This window comes from Mirounga angustirostris, unplaced genomic scaffold (assembly GCF_029215605.1).
Source record: "Mirounga angustirostris isolate CCGP_5_RB_7025 unplaced genomic scaffold, mMirAng1.0.hap1 SCAF_2, whole genome shotgun sequence".
In the NCBI taxonomy this organism is placed as follows: Eukaryota; Metazoa; Chordata; class Mammalia; order Carnivora; family Phocidae; genus Mirounga; species Mirounga angustirostris.
Window position 1 is genome coordinate 83666912 of NW_026991710.1, and position 14036 is coordinate 83680947.

General features: G+C 35.7%; 1 protein-coding gene across 8 annotated transcripts in view; it reads left to right on the forward strand.

Annotated features, from left to right (window-relative positions):
- The window catches only part of BANK1 (B cell scaffold protein with ankyrin repeats 1), a 325956-nt gene that overhangs the window by 25951 nt on the left and 285969 nt on the right, over positions 1-14036 (forward strand). For 6 of the 8 annotated variants that reach the window (XM_064584865.1, XM_045880678.3, XM_064584864.1 and 3 more), the window contains exon 2: positions 7798-8196. The exons of 1 other annotated variant lie outside the window; for it this stretch is intronic. In XM_064584865.1, the coding sequence (XP_064440935.1) occupies positions 7818-8196 (379 nt within the window). In that variant the 5' untranslated portion in view covers positions 7798-7817. Of the gene's footprint in view, positions 1-7797; positions 8197-14036 lie in introns of those variants that run through there. One more of the 8 variants, XM_064584870.1, reaches the window with a different exon arrangement.

Here is a 14036-nt window from a genome sequence, read left to right on the forward strand (position 1 = left end):
AAACACTTAAGAGACTGTGTAAGGTGATACTATTACCATATTCAATTAATTCTGACAGTGTTTTTTTGTTTGGAGCTAGTCAAATTCTCTGAAACTAGAATTCATCTTAAAATTTATAGTATATTGGGGCACCTGGGTGGCTTAGTCATTTTAACGTCCAACTCTTGATTTCAGCTCAGGTTATGATCTCAGGGTTGTGAGATCAAGCCCTGTGTTAGGCTTGGTGCTAGGACATGGAGACAGCTTAAGATATTCTCTCTCTCTCTGCCCCTCCCCTTTCCCTCTCTTAAAAAAATTATAGTATATTATAGTTTATTTGACCACAGTATTTTTTTCCTTAGAGGAATATCAAATAATAGCCTATTTTATGGTCAATGTTGTGTTAGATTGAATAATCTATAGAGTAATGGCAATAAAAGGAGGGAAAGGATATGGACATTGCAGAAACAGAATTACACAAATTTGCACTAAGTTTGAAATATTTTAAAATCTGCTCACAAGTATAGAATCTTTTATGTTTACAATTTTAAATAAACTATAACAATTTGTATCAGAGATTCAAAACTGGTAAAGGTGGAGGAGTTGAACATTTGCAGTTTATATATGAGGGGTAGAAGGTCTTTGTAGAATAATCTTGTAAGAGTTCACACCATGGTTTTTTTACAGAAAAGAAAAAAATTGTCCTACAAGGTTGTTCTGTGAAGCACAAAAGCATTTGTTTACATCTTAAAAGGAAGAAGAAAGAGGAAGTTTCTGCATTTATATAAAAATAACTTTTCCTGGTCTTCATCATAGCTGAAAAGCGTAATCTTAAATTGATGTGTTCATGCCTTCCTGTACTTGAGAGGAAGAGCTAAGTTGATATATATATGTATATATCTATATATACACACATATATATATATGTGTATATATAGATAAAGAGAGAGAGAGATTTCCCCTGAAGAAAACTCTGAGAATTGGACATGAGTGCAGGTAGTTGATTTAGAGGATGAGCCCATGAAGCACTAGTGAAAAAATAGGGAATGTGAAACAAGAGGAGAAAAGCTAATAATGTGTATATTAATAAGCAGAATAACACAATAGATGATTACAATTCAGCATCACTGGGGATCCTCTAATTACTGTGTAGAATAAACCCCAGAATTGTCCCACTGAAGGATGGGAAAGCTGTTATTTACACATTGATTTCCATCCCTTTTTGACTGAGAGTTGCCTCCCAGCCCTCCCAGCCCTAAATCCCCACACCTCCGAGCTGTCAGGCAGATACATGGCACTGAGGAAGCTCCCTCAGAACAGAGAAACTCCTCAGGCAGCAAAACAGAGGTTGGAAATGGTCAGTGTGCTTAACAGCTGACCACTAACCTGCAGCTCTTGGGCCAGGAAGATATGGGATGTACATTAGCAGAATCTGCTACACGATGTACACAGAAAACACCTGGTATTTTTTGAAACTACGAATAAGTGAAATTAACCAATTTTCCTGGAGGAGAAACATGAGTTATAGTGTGTTTTACTACCTTAATGCCTTTGAAAATATCCCCAGTTTTGTTTCCTTTTTGTACTAGCTAGAGTACAAAGTCAGAGCATAAGACAAGTTTGGTCCCACTTACTATGTATTTTGAATAATGATATATTTGTGTATGTGTGTGATTCTATCAAGATTAATGTTCATGTTATCACTACTGAGTCCATTATGGCTATAAGTCATTTTTTTGTAATTTTCTGCTCTTTTTTCTTCTGCACTTTGGTCACCAGGTAGAAGAATATAATATTGAAAAGATGCATTATGCTATCTTTCTTCATTATGCACAGACATGGGTAAGAGATGGGATCTTTATTCAAAAAGAAGAAAATATGCCATTTGAAACTACGCATGTGTAATAAGGATTTTGATTCATGATCAGTCTCATTCTTTTGGTAGTATGTAGTATAATCTGTTCTCAGTGCAAAAGCAATTATTGATATTAATTATTGATACAAATTTCCTTCAAGTTAAAAAAATTTGTTATAGTATTTTGTAGGATAAATAAAAGGCATCATTATGGAATCTGAAAGAACACTTTAGAGTAAATTTATAAAGACTGATATGGCTGTATTCTGTTCTACCATTATAAAATGCTGTCATTTACATTATGTTGCTAGACTGGAGATTTACATTTTAAATAATTTATTTACAGACCTTAATTGAATCTTCAAAAGTGATTTCCTTTTATTTTGATGAATCTTTCCAGGAATGAAAATTTTGTGTTTCTGTATTTCAGATTCATCTTTTATTGTTTCATTTCACAGCCTAGAAAAGTCGGCCAATCTTAATGACAATAACCTTCCTTAAACTGGCAAATAATGATTTAGGTTTGATTATTTCAAGTGCGTAAAACAAAGGCCAGTAGGTTCCTCATGAGAATCAATAGAGAACTGTTGTTGGGGCTACAGCCCAGATGTTACTCAAGGAGAAACTTCTGTTTTCTAGAATAAGGAAGAACACCATGGCTGTGAAAAGGCCTTTTATTAACTTTTGCATTTTGACTCAACATGGTTTCAAAATGAAAAGACTGGAAGGCATCTTTGTGGCCCTGACAAGTTATTACTGAACCTCTCTGAGGCTCAGTGTGATCAGCAGTAAAGTAAGAATAACAGGGCAACTCCATATAGTTTTATGAATATTAAATGAAATAATACATGTTACATGCTTAGCAACATGCTTATTACATGGAAGGTCTCAGTAAATAATAATTGAGAAAGTTAAAGATTAAATGATTGAAATGATTTTATAGAGAAGAAAGGGATGCCATTTAATGCTTATCTTAGGCTTTTGAAAATTGTCATACAGGGCTTATTGACTATAAGTCAAATATAAATTTAAAAAGAAGGCTCAATTTCAACCCAAGAATAAAATGGCCATAGAGTATTGAGAAAGACTACCTATCTACTTTTTCTTGGGAAGTTTTGAAAGATAAGTTATGACTGTCTTTAGAATTGATTTCCTATGGTAGTGTGATACCCAACTACATAACATGGAAATATTCATTCTGTACTTTAAAGATTTTGTTTGTTTGTTTGTTTGCTTTAGAGAGGGGGTGGGGCAAGGGGCACAGGGAGAGGGACAAGCAGACTCTGCACTGAGCATGGAGCCCTCAGTCTCACAACCCTGAGATCATGACCCGAGCCAAAATCAAGAGTCAGATGCTTAACTGACTGAGCCCCCAGGTGCCCCTCATTCTGTACTTTCAAATATCCTCAAACCTTGTTCTGTAATTTTATTGATTTAAGTTTTAGAGTCAAGAAGATAGTTCTAGAAGTTCTTCATAGATAACCATACTCCTGGAGTACATGGTATGTTCTATTTCCTCTTTCTCTTTGGTGGGAACCAGTCCCAGTAAGCTTGCACATGCTTTGTATACTTGACATTAACTCATAGGCTGCTAAATATTGACTAACTCAACTCATATCACTATGAAGAATCTGTCTTAATCTTTTAAATAATGTTATTGTGTCCTTTGCTGTTAGAGGTTAAAGTATAGGCGGTAGGGACAGACTGCCTGCACTGGAATCCTAATTCTAATACCACTTCCGTTTTCCCATCTGTAAAATGACAATAATATTTGAACCTACTCAATAGGGTAATTTTGAGAATGAAGTAAAATGATATATGTAAAACACATAGAGTCCTAGTTTATTTGAAGCACTTGATGGTTCACATTATTAGTTTTATCTTTACTCTTTATTTTATAACCATGCAGTAGCTAACCCTGGTTATGTATAATAGAAAGAAAGCTCTTTGTCTGCTCTTTCTCAAACATAAAAATACTGAGTTATGGCACCACGTTTGTGTTTGTTCAACAAGTATTTATTTAGCATCAGGGCTGGCTGAGAAACCTCACAGAGAATAACAGAACTACCCTGATGACTCATACACAACTTGTATATGATTCCCATGTGTTTTCTGCCAGATGTCATTTTCATTCTGCACATATAAGTATATTAAAAAATCTACTGAATACCTGTTCAAGAAATTGTGGTAGGCATTGTCTAGGAATCAGAGTTGAAAGAGAAAGCATCTGTCCTTGGAGATGATATTTATATCATGAGAAAAGACATAGATAATTCAATAAAAATACAATAGCTCTCAAAATCATTATAGTATTAATTGGCCCATCAGTGTTGTAGAAAATACAAGCTTTATATCCAGAGGAAAAAAAAAGATAATGGTGGATTACAAAGGTTTTGGTATTTTGCTCTTTGTATTCATGATAATACCTTACCACTGATTTTTAAGGATGATTATTTTGTTTTATAAAATAATACAGGTTTACTACAGAAATATAAGCAATATGGGAAGAGTTTTTAATTTTTTATTTATTTACTTTTATTTCTTAAGATTTTATTTATTTACTTGACAGAACAAGAGAGCACAAGCAGTGGGGAGGGGCAGAGGGAGAGGGAGAAGCAGACTCCCCGCTGAGCAGGGAGCCCAACATGGGGCTGGGCTGGATCCCAGGACCCTGACATGACCTGAGCTGAAGGCAGATGCTTAACTGACTGAGCTACCCAGGTGCCCCTGGAAGAGTTTTTTTAAAAAGAAAGCAATATATCTCTCACGGTCCTGTCTTTCATGGATAACTGTTGCTAACAATCAATAAAATTATTTTAAGCAGATGCTCACGGAGTGATTGTTTAAAAATGAGATTATATTCTACATGCTATTTTTAAATAAATTAATATAAAGTAAAATTGAAAGACGTTAATTTTCAGACAAAAATCTTTACTTGGAATACTCTCTAAATTATTATTGTTTAGGGAAAATGATACAAAAAATAGTGAGAGAATGGAATCATTTTTTAAATTCATATTTCAAATTTAGGAGGTATTAAATGACTAAATTCTATGAATGATGAGGTTAATATTTTATACTATTTTTTCCTCAAATGCTCAGCTTTCCTATCCCCTGTGTACTTTTATTTCATCAAGATTTTTAACATCTGCATTTTGTAGTGCAATCGTAATCCCCTCAATATTTTGTCTTTGTTCTGTATGTACTTGTATTCAACCTATCATGTGTTCTTTTTTCAAACTTCTTACATTTCCATTTTGTTTACTTTGGTTCTTCTATTTGTAGCCTGTATTTTCCTTTGTTATTTAAATTTTGATTATGGTTACACTTGCATATTGAACAATGATAAAACATCTGTAATGAAAACCAGCAGTCCTCTACTCTCCCGCTCACCAAAGACAATTCCATTCCCCATAGAACCTCAAGAACCGTAGTTCTTCCAAATTTTTCCTTTTTGTTGTTCTATTCCATGTTTCGAAAAGATACATCTATACTACAGCTTCTTGATTTACTAATTCTAACTAGTATCTGTGGTTTCCTGTAATGTGCTCTGGCTCTCTCTCCCTTATAATTATCACCTATTATAACTCCCTGCTGGTCTCTAGGCCTCTTGCATAGCTGTCATCATGGATCTTTCTTCTTTCTTTTGATACTTTACTTTTTTGGTGCAGAATAATTTACACACACAATCTAAGATATACAGATAAATAAATTTTATATATATATATACTTTGTGTGACAGACATTCAGACCCAGATGGGAACATTTCCAGAATCCCGGCAGGTTCTCCCATGCCAACTTTCATTCATTAATCCTATGCCCAGATATTCTATTTGTATCACCATGGATTTTTTTTTTCTGTTTTTGAACTTCATATAAACACAATCATGCAGTATACACTCTTTTTCTTCTTTCACCCCATCTTATGTCTTTGGATTTATCCATGTTGCATGTAGCAGTGGTTCATTTTCACTGCTATACAATATTCTATAATATGAATATGCTAGAAAATTATTTTTGTAAGAACTTTTTTATAATTCATTCTAACCTGAGCTTGAAATTGCTCTGAAGAAATCTTTGACTAACTTAATATTTTCCTCCTCCTGGGTGACTTGCTCTTCCTTCCTGAACACATGAAGACATTGTATAATAATCATTAAACTAAGGTTAATTTAATCAAGATAGGTTTTCCCTTAACAATTTTTCTTAGAACATGATAATGCCCCATTGATACATGGAACTGGTTCCTTTTTCTTTCATATTTTAAGGATTTTTAAAGTTATATTTTAAAATATTTTCTCTTCTACTTTAGCTTTTAGATTGTCTTCTTATTGAGTCTTTTTCTTTTTTGTCTCTTACCCAGATATATCATATCTTTCCCAATTGCTATAACATTGTTCTCTTTTCTGCATTTACTATGAAAATATCAAGCTTTTCTTTTCGTCCAGAAATTAAAATATTATCTGTGTTCAACCAGCTATTGCTTTTTCTAATTTTTATATTATCTGGGTAATGGTACTGTTTTGGCTCAACTTGTCTCCTTATCTTTTATATACTTTTAAATGATACTTTTTTTAAAAAGTTAAATAAACTTGTCTTTGAACTCTGATTTTATTTAATCTCAGGTCTTTTTATACTATAGGCAATTTTTTTGGAGTTTTTTTCTTTCCTGCTTATGATTTCTACTAGTCTCTGCATGCTATGTTACTTTCATTATTTTTATGATCATATTATTACTATTATTTGCATTAATCTCTCCCCACAACTACAAATTTATATTGTTAATCTTTTCATTTTGCTTGTGTTTCTCTTAGCTCCGTTTAGGCTTTCTGTATGCTTAATATAGTGTGGACAAATGATTCTTTAAATTCCCCTCCCCATCTTTTTTGCTACTTTTTATTTTTCCCTTCAAGCTACAGTTTAGGTGACAAAAATCTATATTCCAGTTACTTTTTTATAACCTGAAAGAAAAGGGGAGAAGAAGCAAAGTGTCTTGGGTTGGAGGTCCTGGGCTGTAGTCCTAATGAGACCTGTTAAATGTCTGCGAGGCCCCTCTCCTCTGCCCAAGGATGCACTTGAGTTCCTGTGGGATTTGCCTGGCTTTCCTGACTCAGCTGTGAGCCCTGGCTTGTGGAGAGTCCTGACAGTCTTCCTACTTCTGCAGACATCTCGTGATTAGTTTCCGAATGGGGAAGAGATGCATAAGCACCCTGGTGGTTTTGGTGATGGGTCAAGTTTCTTTATCAGAATTGGTTATGGGGTCAGAGAGAGGTTTAGGATTAGTGTTGTCCCATCAGAACCTTTTAATTATCTCATCAGCCTGAAACTTAGTTTATGACAGAAGATAATACCCCCTTTATTTCATTTCTGCTGTTGAATTTCTTTTTTAAAATTTTTGTTTTGTTAGTATTCTGGGCATGGAAATTCTGTCACCTGTCTTTATGCAGTCATCTTTAATAAGATTGGAAAGTTCCTTAAAGAAAATTCTCTCATATCTTCACAGAACAATCTAATTCCTTAGGTAGGGCTTATTTATTTATTTACTTTTACCGTCATTTAGTAGAAGAAGAAACAATAGCTCAAAGGAGTTAAATACTGTGATCTAGGTAAATTTTGTGGTCACTGGCACAGCTGTACCTGGTAGCCTAGCTCCTATAATCCCACAAAATATTCTTTTTAGTTTACCATGAAACTTCTCTCTTTGGGTTGAGCATCCTGGTTCACTCTGGTACAATGAGTACAGTGTAGACTCGCACAAAGCATGAACTGTGTTGACCTTCAGGATTACTTTAATCCTGTGTGATTTCATAATGGGGATAACATGAATTATATTATTGGTCTCTGGCATAATAAAAGTAACATACTCCCTAGAGAATACATAAAAATTTTTGAGATTAATAATATAATCTGCTGTTAGCATTTCAAACATAAGAAAATTAATACACTATTTTCTCTTTTTCCAGAAAATACAAGAGACATCATAATGATATATGAAGAAGATGCTGAGGAATGGGCTCTGTACTTGACGGAAGTTTTTTTACATGTTGTGAAAAGGGAAGCAGTCCTGTTATATCGCTTGGAGAATTACTCTTTTTGGGATTTGGAATTGCTGAGCTTAAACTCTTACAAATGTAAACTTTTGATATTATCAAATGGCCTGCTTAAAGACCTAACTCCAAGGAAATGTCAGTTTCTGGAAAAGGTACTTCATTCACCAGAAAGTGTGGTTACTCTGCTGTGTGGGGTGACGAGTTCAGATCAGCTCTACAAATTACTAAATATCGCTGGAGGCAGATGGGAGATGTCTACTGAGCAGGAGCCCCAAGATTACATTGCTGTAATTGAGAGTATCATATTCAGAGGTAGTGTTGCCAAATCTTCTTTATATTTTTTTTTATAATTAAGAAATCTAAAGTTTTTTTTGCACCAATGAATATTTGATATTAGGACAAAAAAGAAAAATGGAAGCCAACTCTATGTTGTAGGTATGTTGCACTTTTCTCAAATGAATGAAGGTTCTTAATTTTTAGCTATATTCCAATCAGGGCTTATCAGTTGTTTTAATAATGGTTTATAATATATTCCTTAGGGTAGTCTGTATAAGCTCATACTTGGTAGAACAAGTGTAGTATGCTATACTATACGGCAGTTTGGTTCTAAAAGCTGGTTTCTTACTCAACTGGTAAGGCTTGAGTTAGTAGCTACCCTATTATGTTACAAGTCAGTAGGAGTCCAAGTTTGAAGGTCTGTTTTAGAATTATAAAACTTCTGTTGTGCTGATAATTGTATGATATCTATTGGGATGATATGGAATACTGTTATTTTTATTAGTTTTAAATAAAAAAATTCGTTTTAATCATATAGCCACATGTCAAAGAGCAGAACACAAGGTTCCCCTTTGGTAATTAATTACAGTTCCATGTAATAATCAAAACTCTGAAGCTCTCTAATGTTAAAGTTTCTCCTTCCCCCTGTTCTGTTCTGCTTCTGCCTGGGTGTGGAGGCGGCACTGTGTCAGCTGCATTCCTGGTTTTCTCAACCTGTGTTTAGCCTCTTATTCCCAGTGTTCTAGCTATGGCTCCCTCTCCTGCAGGGAAGAGGTGGGGTTCTTATTTTCTATTGGCCATATCAAATATGTTGCCTCCTTTTCTTAGGGCATATTTCTGGGTTCTTTGGAGTTCCCTTCATTCACTGGGATGTGTCACCTGCGGCTCCTTAATGAGACGACTGTGTCCTCTCTTGAAGCTCCTACTTGTGGTGGTCCACCCACTGTGGTTTCTTACTGTTGATATCTATGGCTCTCTCCTGTGTCATTTTTGATAGATATCACTCTGAGATTTCCCCCAGCTGGCCTTTTCTTTCATTTGGCCCACATCTGTCTGTAAAAACATGTGTTTGTCTTTTCCCTGTCAAACTCTGGGCATGAAGGCCATTTTCAGTGTAGCCAACACCATCTTACCCTCAGCAGCAACACAGCCACAGCCTCTTGCTTTGAGTCGTTTCCGGGCACGGGTCTAGCGTGAATCTTGTTCTGTCAAACCAGAGAACATCTGTCAATCCCCGATGCTTTGCTGGAGGCCTTGTCACTGTGCTTGAAGATGGTGCCATCCATCCTTCTTCCCCAGGGGGGATGGTGGGATGCACAGCACACAAACTACTCTCTTTAAAAATCCTCTTCCTATTTTCTAGTATTCCAACCTCTTCAAATTCAGTTCTCTCTAAGCCATGTTTTATACTTAACTATTGTTGCATAACAAGTTACTCTAAAATTTAGCAATTTAAAACAGCAAATGATGATTGTATCACAGTTTCTGCAATTAAGGAATCTAGGAGCTGCTTAGCTGGGAGGTTGTGAATCAGGGTATCTTGTGAAGTTGCAGTCAAGCTGTCCAAAGGTATAGTCGTCTGAAGGCCCCACTGTCCAGTAGGGGAAGACTTACTTCCAACAGGAGTGTACATTGTTGGCAAGTTTGTTATTTTTTTATCATCTCATTGGATGAGAGTCATCTTTCATAGATTCCTGAGGAAGTCCCTTGGGAGCAACATTTCTGAAATTTTGCATGTTCAAAATTCTTGCATGTTTGTTTCTTGGAGTATAGTTGGGCTAAGGACCATTTTGCTCTTCTTTCTTCTAGCATTGTAGAATTTAGGGAATTCTTATTTACCTGGCTGAATAAATGATTCTTTTTTTTCTTTATTAACATATAATGTATTATTTGTTTCAGGGGTACAGGTCTGTGATTCATCAGTCTTACATAATTCACAGCACTCATCAAAGCACATACCCTCCCCAATGTCCATCACTCAGCCACCCCATCCCTCCCACCCCCCTCCACTCCAGCAACCCTCAGTTTGTTTCCTGAGATTAAGAGTCTCTTATGGCTTGTCTCCCTCTCTGGTTTTGTCTTATTTCATTTTTCCCTCCCTTCCTTTCCCTATTTGTTTCTCAAATCCCACATATGACTGGGATCATATGATAATTATCTTTCTCTGATTGACTTACTTCGCTTAGCATAATACCCTCTAGTTCCATCCATGTCATTGCAAATGGCAAGATTTCATATTTTTTTGATGGCTGCATAATATTCCATTGTATATATATATACCACTCTTCTTTATCCACTCATCTGTTGATGGACATCTAGGCTCTTTCCATAGTTTGGCTACTGTGGACATTGCTGCTATAAACACTGGGTTGCACATGCCCCTTCGGATCACTACATTTGTATCTTTGGGGTAAATACAGTAGTGCAATTGCTGGGTCGTAGGGTAGCTCTATTTTCAACTTTTTGAGGAACCTCCATACTGTTTTCCAAAGTGGCTGCACCAGCTTGCATTCCCACCAACAGTATAAGAGGGTTTCCCTTTCTCCACATCCTTGCCAACATCTGTCGTTTCCTGATTTGTTAATTTTAGCCATTTTGACTGGTGTGAGGTGGTATCTCATTGAGGTTTTGATTTATATTTCCCTTATGCCGAGTGATGTTGAGCACTTTTTCAAGTGTCTGTTGGGCATTTGGATGTCCTCTTTGCAGAAATGTCTGTTCATGTCTTCTGCCTATTTCTGGATTGGATTATTTGTTCTTTGGGTGTTGAGTTTGATAAGTTCTTTATAGATTTTGGATACTAGCCCTTTATCTGATATGTCATTTGCAAATATCTTCTCCCATCCTGTCAGTTGTCTTTTGGTTTTGTTGGCTGTTTCCTTTGCTGTGCTAAGCTTTTTATCTTGATGAAGGAATAAATCCCACTTGGTCGTGGTGAATAATCCTTTTAATGTACTGTTGGATCCTATTGGCTAGTATTTTGGTGAGAATTTTTGCATCCATGTTCATCAGAGATATTGGTCTGTAATTCTCCTTTTTGATGGGATCTTTGTCTGGTTTAGGAATCAAGGTAATTCTGGCCTCATAAAATGAGTTTGGACGTTTTCCTTCCATTTTTATTTTTTGGACCAGTTTCAGAAGAATAGGTATTAATTCTTCTTTTAATGTTTGGTAGAATTCCCTTGGGAAGCCATCTGGCCCTGGGCTCTTGTTTGTTGGGAGATTTGTGATTATTGCTTCAATTTCCTTGCTGGTTATGGGTCTGTTCAGGTTTCCTATTTCTTTCTGGTTCAGTTTTGGTAGTTTATATGTCTCTAGGAATGCATCCATTTCTTCCAGATTGTCTAATTTGCTGGCATATAGTTGCTCATAATATGTTCTTATAACTGTATGTTTTTCTTTGGTGTTGGTTGTGATCTCTCCTCTTTCATTCATGATTTTATTTATTTGGGTCCTTTCTCTTTCCTTTTTGATAAGTCTGGCCAGGCCTTTATCAATCTTATTAATTCTTTCAACGAACCAGCTCCTAGTTTCGTTGATCTGTTCTACTGTTCTTTTGGTGTCTATTTCATTGATTTCTGCTCTGATCTTTATTATTTCTCTTCTCCTGCTGGTTTAGGTTTCATTTATTTCCATCAATTTTTTAAATTCTTCTTTAATTTCCTGGTTGACCCATTCATTCTTTAATAGGATGCTCTTTAGCCTCCATGTATTTGAGTTCTTTCCAACTTTCCTCTTGTGATTGAACTCTAGTTTCAAAGCATTGTGGTCCAAAAATATGCAGGGAATGATCTCAATCTTTTGGTACCAGTTGAGACCTGATTTGTGACGTAGGAGGTGATCTATTCTGGAGAATGTTCCATGGGCACTAGAGAAGAATGTGTATTCTGTTGCTTTGGGATGGAATGTTCTGAATATATCTGTGAAGTCCATCTGGTCCAGTGTGTCATTTAAAGTCTTTATTTCCTTGTTGATCTTTTGCTTAAATGATCTGTCCATTTCAGTGGGGGGGTGGGTGTTAAAGTCCCCTACTATTACTGTATTATTGTCGATGTATTTCTTTGCTTTTGTTATTAATTGGCTTATATAATTGGCTGCTCCCAGGTTAGAGGCATAGATATTTACAATTGTTAGATCTTCTTGTTGGATAGACCCTTTAATTATGATATAGTGTCCTTCCTCATCTCTTATAGACTTTGGTTTAAAATCTAATTTGTCTGATATAAGGATTGCCATCCCAGCTTTCTTTTGGTGTCCATTAGCATGGTAAATGGTTTTCCACCCCCTCACTTTCAATCTGGAGTTGTCTTTGGGTCTAAAATGAGTCTCCTGCAGACAGCATATCAATGGGTCTTGTTTTTTTATCCAATCTGATATCCTGTGTCTTTTGATTGGGGCATTTAGCCCATTTACATTCAGGGTAACTATTGAAAGATAGGAATTTAGTGCCATTGTATTGCCTCTAAGGTGACTGTTACTGTATATTGTCTCTGTTCCTTTCTGGTCTGTGTTAGTTTTAGGCTCTCTCTTTGCTTAGAGGACCCCTTTCAATATTTCTTTTAGGGCTGGTTTGGTGATCACAAATTCTTTTAGTTTCTGTTTGTCCTGGAAGCTTTTTATCTCTCCTATTTTCAGTGATAGCCTAGCTGGATATAGTATTCTTGGCTGCATATTTTTCTCGTTTAGTGCTCTGAATATATCATGCCAGTCTTTTCTGGCCTGCCAGGTCTCTGTGGATAGTCTGCTGCCAATCTAATGTTTTACCATTATAGGTTACAGACCTCTTGTCTTGAGTTGCTTTCAGGATTTTCTTTGTCTCTGAGACTTGTAAGTTTTACTCTTAGATGTTGGGGTGTTGACCTATTTTTATTGATATTGAGGGGGTTTTCTGTGCCTCCTGGATTTTGATGTCTGTTTCCTTCCCCAAATTAGGGAAGTTCTCTGCTATAATTTGCTCCAATATACCTTCTGCCCCTCTCTCTCTTTCTCCTTCTTCTGGGATCCCAATTACTCTAATATTATTTCATCTTATGGTATCACTTATCTCTCAGATTCTCCCCTCATGATCCAGTAGTTGTTTATCTTTTTCTCAGCTGCTTTATTTTCCATCATTTGGTCTTCTATATCACTAATTCTCTCTTCTGCCTTATTTATCCTAACAGTTAGAGCCTCCATTTTTTATTGCACCTCATTAATTGCCTTTTTGATTTCAACTTGGTTAGATTTTATTTCTTTTATTGCTCCAGAAAGGGATTCTCTAGTATCTTCTATGCTTTTTTCCAAGCCCAGCTAACATCTTTATAATCATCATTCTGAACTCTAGTTCTGATATCTTACTAATGTTCATATTGATTAGGTCCCTCGCAGTTGGTACTGCCTCTTGTTCTGTTTTTTGAGGTGAGTTTTTCCATTTTGTCATTTTGTCCAGAGAAGAACAGATGAATGAGAGAACAAAATGCTAACAGGGTAACAACGACCCCCCAAAAATATATACTAAACAAATCAGAAGAGACCTGAACCTGGGGGGAAAAGAAAGGAAAAAATATATATATATGATCAGGCTGGTGAATAGAAAAGAGCCACACACTAGATTTTGGGTGTATTTGGTCTGTTAGAAGAAACTGCCTCCCAAATTTTTAAAGAAAGAAAAACTTATATATATATACAAAATAAGGGTAAATATGATGAAGGGATGGAATATGATTGTAAAAATGAAAATTAAAATAGATTTTATAAAAGGAATTGATAAGAAGTTGGTTGAAAAAAGAAAGAAGAAGAATTAAAAAAAAAAGAGGAGAGAATATGATCAGGCGGGAGACTAAAACAAAGCCATACACTAGATTTAGGGTATATTTTGTTCTGTTAGAAGAAACTGT